The following is a 7,210-nucleotide window of genomic DNA, read 5'->3' on the forward strand; positions in this document are numbered from 1 at the left end:
TCTATATACTGTCAAACACATATGCCAAAAGGGTGGCCATTTCCTTTTGATAGTGAGTGACTGAGCCATCTGGTTTAAGTAAAGGAGAAGCGGTTGCATCTACACCAAAGAGTGCAGATTTAAGGGTATCCACCAATTATGTTCCTGGGTTGTACCGAAAAGGAATTTTTTTATGGTTAAATTGTATTCCTTTTTCAAGTGAAGCATAAACTCTCTGAATAAAAGCTCTAAGCTGAGTATAATTATTCCAGATCAAATCTGATCCGTTCCCCTTCCAAAGATGATAGGCCTCCGTTTTCTCCAAATAAGCACGTCTACATTCATCATTGAACCAAGATTTTTCCTTCACTCGGTACCTTAGCACACAAGAAGGGACACGCTTATCAATTATGTTGACACGATTCTCATTCAAAGGGACAATAGGACTAACACTGCTATACAATTGGGACCAATTCAAGCCCAAAAGATCATGTAAAATCCCATACCAGTAAGCTGGAGATTTCATATAAATCTCACATAAGTATGATACATCAAGGACAAGCTGCCCAGTCTTCATTAATAATGAAATTAAGGCATGATCAGATATCCTGACTGGAGAATCAACCTTACATGTTATAGCACCAGGGGAGTTGGGTATACGAGGTCCGATCAGCTGCTCACAGTAAATATATATATATATATATATATATATATATATATATATATATATATATATATATATATATATATATATATACACATATATATCAATCTATCTATCTATCTATCCATCTATCTATCTATCTATTTATCTATCCATCTATATATATATATATATATATATATATATATATATATATATATATATGTGTGTGTGTGTGTGTGTGTGTGTGTGTGTGTGTGTAGTTATGATAATGATATAGATAAAATAACTTTTTTATAGTCTTTCCACTTTCTCTTGGACATCAGTGCAAACATCAAAGAGATCTGCTTCGTATGAATCGTTACAAATGAAGATGGAGAACAACTATGATTTTTCGAAAAGATGTTGCGTTTTATATTAGACAATTTGTAACTCAACTCAAACGTGAAAGGCTTTCTTCGATTGTGTCATTTCCCTGACCTCGGAGATTATAGTTTAAGGATATTAAGCCGATCAGCACCAGTAGAAGAAGGGCTATCCACGTTTTCTACTTTGAGTATGGCTTCATGAAAAACAACTGTAATGACAGAAGTTTTGTTTATTATTCACTTTCTTATTTACATATTAAATAAAACTATCAGTTGTGTGTTGTGTATTGTTATTGTTATTATAATTTCAGTTTTTTATCTACATTCTTTAATATAAGAAGATTGTTATTTGTTAACGTTGAAAATCGTATATATGCAAAAGTGTACCAATTAAAGAATAATGATATTTGTGAAATATAAAAGTATCTCCAGTTTTATCAACCATGTAAATAAAAACAAAGAAATCACATTGAAACGAAACTTTGAAATATTGAAAACACACACACAAAAAAAAAACGAAATTAATCACTGATTTGATGGGCTGCAATATCCCTGAGGGAAGAGGTCCTAAATCGAGCATTCAAACAGAAGAGTTTTGTTTCTTCTTACCTTTTTTTTTATTGTCTGCTTTTTTTTTTCATTTATATGTAGGCTATTCCTTTAATCATCACCATCATCATCTCCTCCTACGCCTATTGACGCAACGGCTCTTGGTTAGATTTCGTCAGTCGTCTCCATCTAGAACTTTCAATTCAATACTTCATCATCTACTCCGAGCTTTATAGGCCTGGGTCTTCCAACTCTTTTAGTGCCTTTGGAGCCGAGCTGAATGCTTGGTTAACTAATCTATGTTGGGGAGCGTGAAGAACATACCCAAATCATCTCCATTTACCCCTCATCATGATCTCATTCACATTTGGCACTAAAGAAATCTCTCTTATAATTGAATTTCCAATCCTATCCAGCTATGATACTGTTATATATTGTAATAACGCTTAAATTTTTCTTTATATATAAGTAACTATACCGACAGTACAAAATTTAGTAATAATAAAATTTTTACTAGCATGTATTATATATATATATATATATATATATATATATATATATATATATATATATATATATATATATATATATAGAAAAAAATACAAAAAATCATAGTATAGTAAACTCTATAGGCCGTGATATTTATTGCCATTGATGAACGAATCAGCAAATCAACGTAGTGAATCAATCGGTCAAAAGAAAAAAAAAATAAGGAGTAAGTTAATAACTCCGTTTTAATTTCGAAAGTAACGAATTTTAAATACATCTGAAAACACATTTAGAATATAGATACCTGTATATACTATTAAGAATTTATCAGTTAATAAGTGATAGTATGATATTATATTTCCATATCCGATCCAGGCGTACAAATACATGCGAATATATATGTATAATACTTACCTATAATGTTATGGATATTATTAAGATATTGGATTCATCAGTTCATAAATGAAAATAAGAAAATATAAGTGTTCTATCTCCGATCCAGGTTGCGCTCTTCGTATTGCCGACAAAGCGAGACCACTTTTACGCCAACTGCAGGCTTGGTAGTGAAATCTTTTGACATTAGCATTGGTATTATATTGACCTAAACAAAAAATAAAAACAAACACAAACATAATTAATGCACGGATGTCTATCCAGACATCAAATGTAAAGTGACTAGCCCTGGCAATAAAATGTAGGTACATATATCTACATATATGTTATTAGGTGACTTGGCTTTAGATATGAGGTTACTTGTTCGTTATGTGATTTGACCAGATACCGCATTACCAGGCCCCAAAACATTAGAACGCTTTATTAGTAATTCAGAGCAATAATTTTTACATAAATGTAGAATATGGATATTATAAAATAAATCTCACGCACAATGCTTAAAAATAACCAAGAATTATTTGGTTCCTATATTAAAGCATTTGACAACACTGTAACTGTCATACGTGTATCATTTCAACTTTCAAGTTTTTTTTTTTCTTTTTAATATTCACCTATTCAAGGACAAAAAATTTGCATTGGTGATGTTCAAACTCTGACTACAGCTTCTTAGGTTTCTTCTTATCAAAGGTTTGGAAGACGTCTGCTTCATAACCTGACATGAGTACAGGTTTTTGAAGTTGGGAAGTGGCTGGAATAGTGAACTATAGATAAAAGAAGAATAACAAGAATGATTTTCTTTTTTCAGTGTTTGACGACTACTCTCATCCTCGCTCTTCTTTAAATCCGTCAAAGAAAGAATGTCCACAACGTATTTAATCATTTTGTTGTATTTGGAAAAGACTGAGGCCTCTTCCTCGAGTTCAATGGTGACCACCGGTAGTTCCTGTTCTCCCGAATTCAATGTTGTTAAATAGCTCTCTTCATACAGATTTGCAAAGCTCTCCTGACAAGGATCTTCAATAGCTACGGAGGAGAAAGATCCCAAGGCGAATGATGCTGCAGAAGAGGAAGTGGATTCATCTTGACTTGAGGCATCCTTGTTGAGCACCTTCATAATTTTCTATTCTTCGAGGTCTGCTTTTCTCTAGGTTTGCGTGGCATAAGCAGAAGATTGTAATGAAGTATGAGGGCAATGGCAGCAGAATCGTCACGAAGGTATAAATTGAGACTCAGGAGAGGAGACGTGGACTGTTTGGTCGCCCGACGTAAAGAACCGACCCGACCTACTGCTATTGATACTCTACTCTGCTGCTATTAGATTGACCTCAGCCTTCATATAAGGGGGCCACGGCCTCTTGCGTTGGCAGCCCATGAGTAAAATGTTACTTAAAGTGAGGAGTAAGACAATATGAAAAAAGCCAATGGGAATCAGTTGCTACTGAATATATCATTATCTGAACATGTCAATGGGTAAAAATGGAGCAGTGAGGAGACTGTCTCTTAGGTCCACGAGAACAAAGAATTGCGAGGTAAGAGAGAAAGTTTCATAGCTGAAAGTTCCGTGAAAGTTGGAGGTCATGGGAAGGAGAAAATAAGATTTTATTTTAAGGCTGAAGAAAGGGGAATAAAATATCCTAAGTGAAATCTTAAGGAGTAGAAATAGCAAAAGTGAATGACAGTAGCTAAGTTAAAAAAGAGCTGATAACAAAAAGGAGGAGGAATAAAAAATAAATTGTGAGAATGGGGAAGTAGATATGACTGAGAGGAAATGAAAAATTCGGGAAAGCGGAGAGAGTGATAAGGTAGTAACGGAGTCTGGATGAGTGGAGAGGAGAGAGAAAAATCAGTTGGAGAAGAGCCAATAAAAATTCAGGATTTAAGGATGAGGATGGGAGCCAATCAGGTGATGGTAAGGGTGCAGACGTTAGAGGAAAGTTAGGTGGTTGGTTTGTTGGTTGGTTCAGATTGCCCAGCATTTACATCCAAGCAGGGGCTCTTAGCACAAGGCACTAGCCTTCAAAAGTGCACAAAGAGTGTGCTCTTAGTAAAAACGGCTGCCCTGCACCAGGAGTGTAGCTGCAGGAGTTAAAGTTTTTCTTATTAGAGGAACAGAACTCTTTTTAAGGCAACCAGACTGCATGACCATGATGATCCAAAACCGGAAAAGTAGGCGCAGCATCTCATCCCAAAGAGCATAACTGCCAGGCCAAAAGACACTGGATTCAACTGGAACCAAAAGGAAAAAGCTTTAGGAGCGGGTAAAAGTTTTATAGCAGCAAGTCTCAGTATAGTAGAAGATACTGGGAGCAAAGAGAAGAATTTTTAGTAGGAGAGAACATAAGTAGATCAAAGTAAAGAAGTGTATCCTTGCTTTATGGGAAAGGCACCTAAAGAGGAAAAGAAAGACATAAGGTCAAGGGAGGGAATACTTACGGAGGCATAAATCTTATAGAAACGGCAGATGACTCAGGAAATTAGTTGATCTAAAGGGAAAGATTCAGCTTGAAGAGCAAGGGAACTGGATGGTCGAGAATGGTTATGAATGGGATGACCTGAAGGAGTAAGGATGGATCAGGGGCAGGCACGCGAACAGGAGCAGTTACAGGAGTTGGAAAGGAGCAGTGGCAGGAATGGTTGCAGATGGATCCTGGGGAGACAGGACAGGACTGGTAGGAGGTGGGTTTTTGGAATTTCCTTCTTTTTAGAGGGGGCAGGGTTTGAAGGTGTAGGAATTTGGTTCAGGGTATGGCAAGGTGTAGGACAGGGAGAGGAAGTTAAGGTCGGGACTAGGGAATGCTTAGGACAGGTGTCAAGGTGTTGCATCTGGGACAAGGCTGCGTAGTCTAAACGATTTCTGCGCTGTTGGAACATTGCATTAAGGCAATTTTTCATGTCATGGGACTGTGCAAATAGACCACAGGTGAATCTTGAGGCTAGGCACTGATTTCTATGATGCCCATATCTGTTGAACTTGAAGCCTCTGAGATGCTTGGAATTGTAGTCTTTGATATGAAATTTACCCCAGATCCCAAGGGCCAGTTTTTCAAGTGTTTGTCCTCTGTAGTAGCACTTGACTTTGAAGGACTTTTATCCGTCCTTAGTAAAACATCGATTCGCTTGAATGGTATTAGGGTGCTTCTGATAATGTTGATAGAGAGGACAGGATGGAATCTATAGACTATCATTATCCTGGATCGGAGAGAGGGATCCAGCATCTAGAATCATTTCATCATTATCCAGAAACGAAGGAATGTTCATCTACAGGAATGGCGATAAGCTTAACTAGTAAATTGTGTCGAGCTTTGATCTTGGCAGTTGAACAATTATGTTCGAAGGTGGTAATCCTCTTTTAAGCTTCCTCAGGATCATCGTCCATGACTTGAATCTTGGGCAGGATAATGGGTGAAAGGTGACGGTGTTGGGAAGAGGAGGATGAAGAAGGAGGCGATGAAGAATTAGGAGGAGAGCTAGCCATGGACAGTAGTGGGAAGTCGTACAAAGGAGTACAAAGTTAGGTCTTTGAATCAGGTAATTTGAATATAGATCGGTTCTGGCCACAGTTACATAAAGCAACAACAGAAGAGAGAGAGAGAGAGAGAGAGAGAGAGAGGGGAATCGCTTCTGTGTGACGTCTCCCCTAACAACAGCTAATGGTGACTGAGGCTAGTCCGTCAGTGTGAGAACCAGGCGTCATTGGAAAAAAAGGACCTTACAAAGGATTTGATATCGTCCAGTAAAAAAGGGCATTATACTTGAGAAGAGTTGGGCAGAGGTGACGAGGAGGAATATCAGTCTCAGGGCGTTTCTGGGGAGGAGGAGGATGTTTATACGAGGCAGGCAGGGAAACGGTAAGGGGTTCAGAGGAGAAAGAGATCGATGGAATAGGAGTGGAATGACGTTTAGGTTCCCTGGTTTGAGGAGTAGGAGGAGGAATGGAGTCAGTAGGAATGAGTGCAGGAGTATTGGTAGAGGAAGGAGAGGGAGCAGGTTGAGGATTGTCGTTAGAGGGAGAAGAAGTATGAGGATTAGAGAAAAGGTTTTGAGGATTAGAGGAGAGGGACTTCTGCTGAAGTGCAATCCTTAGTTTCCTTGCAAGGCATAGTGGCTTCTACACTTGGGGAGACTCCTGGCAGTTAGGACAGCAGACCTGACATGATCTTTTTTCCTTTTCCTTACATTAGCCATGTCTATACAGGTGCGTTACTAAATCGTAATTTGTTCCTACACTCCTCGATACACCTCTCGTACTGTGTTAAGTAAAGTGCATCGCGGTAAATGACTGTCAATATTCGCTGTTTCAAGAAGAATTACGTAAATATCTCAACATTACTTATAAGTATGGCTGATATTACAGTGCGATACCATACGATTGATATTTAGTTGAAAATTACAGTACCGAATTACAGTACGGTAATCTTGCCAAAGTTCGGTATGGTACGATTTAGATACGGAAAAATTGTCAGATTCAGGAACGGAAAAATTGTAAAATTTCCGTACCGTACCATACCTTAGGCTCAGCTATATCACAAAGCAATTACTAACTCATATTTGGCTTCTTCAGTGACTGCACATGTAGATCTTTAAGGTACTGCGCATTACAATTTGTAACAAACCATGCATGTGTGCATCTGCATATTTAGATTCACTTAATTATTATGCTTTTGGGTAATTCTTTAGGTATCACGTTACAAATATTTACAGCCTTAACCATATAACCTAATATTGTACATTCATATTCTCCACTCTGCTTGATTGTTCACGTGCCTTCTGCAGAGTATTGATCATGTTT

At 37.6% G+C, this 7,210-nt stretch overlaps 1 protein-coding gene across 1 annotated transcript; it reads right to left on the minus strand.

Moving 5' to 3' along the window:
- Positions 1-5,770: 5,770 nt before the first annotated feature.
- Positions 5,771-6,606, minus strand: LOC137656620 (uncharacterized). Its single transcript, XM_068390787.1, has 3 exons — positions 6,598-6,606; positions 6,135-6,484; positions 5,771-5,888 (listed from the first exon to the last, which is right to left on the minus strand). Exons 1-3 carry the CDS (start codon positions 6,604-6,606, stop codon positions 5,771-5,773), a joined length of 477 nt encoding a protein of 158 aa, XP_068246888.1.
- Between the last annotated feature and the right edge of the window lie 604 nt (positions 6,607-7,210).

This window comes from Palaemon carinicauda, chromosome 17 (assembly GCF_036898095.1).
Source record: "Palaemon carinicauda isolate YSFRI2023 chromosome 17, ASM3689809v2, whole genome shotgun sequence".
Taxonomy (NCBI): Eukaryota; Metazoa; Arthropoda; class Malacostraca; order Decapoda; family Palaemonidae; genus Palaemon; species Palaemon carinicauda.

Coding starts and splice junctions, on each gene's coding strand:
- LOC137656620 (XM_068390787.1), bottom strand. Junction 5,889..6,134: donor TGGACGATATCAAATCCTTT/GTAAGGTCCTTT, acceptor GTCCATGGCTAG/CTCTCCTCCTAATTCTTCAT.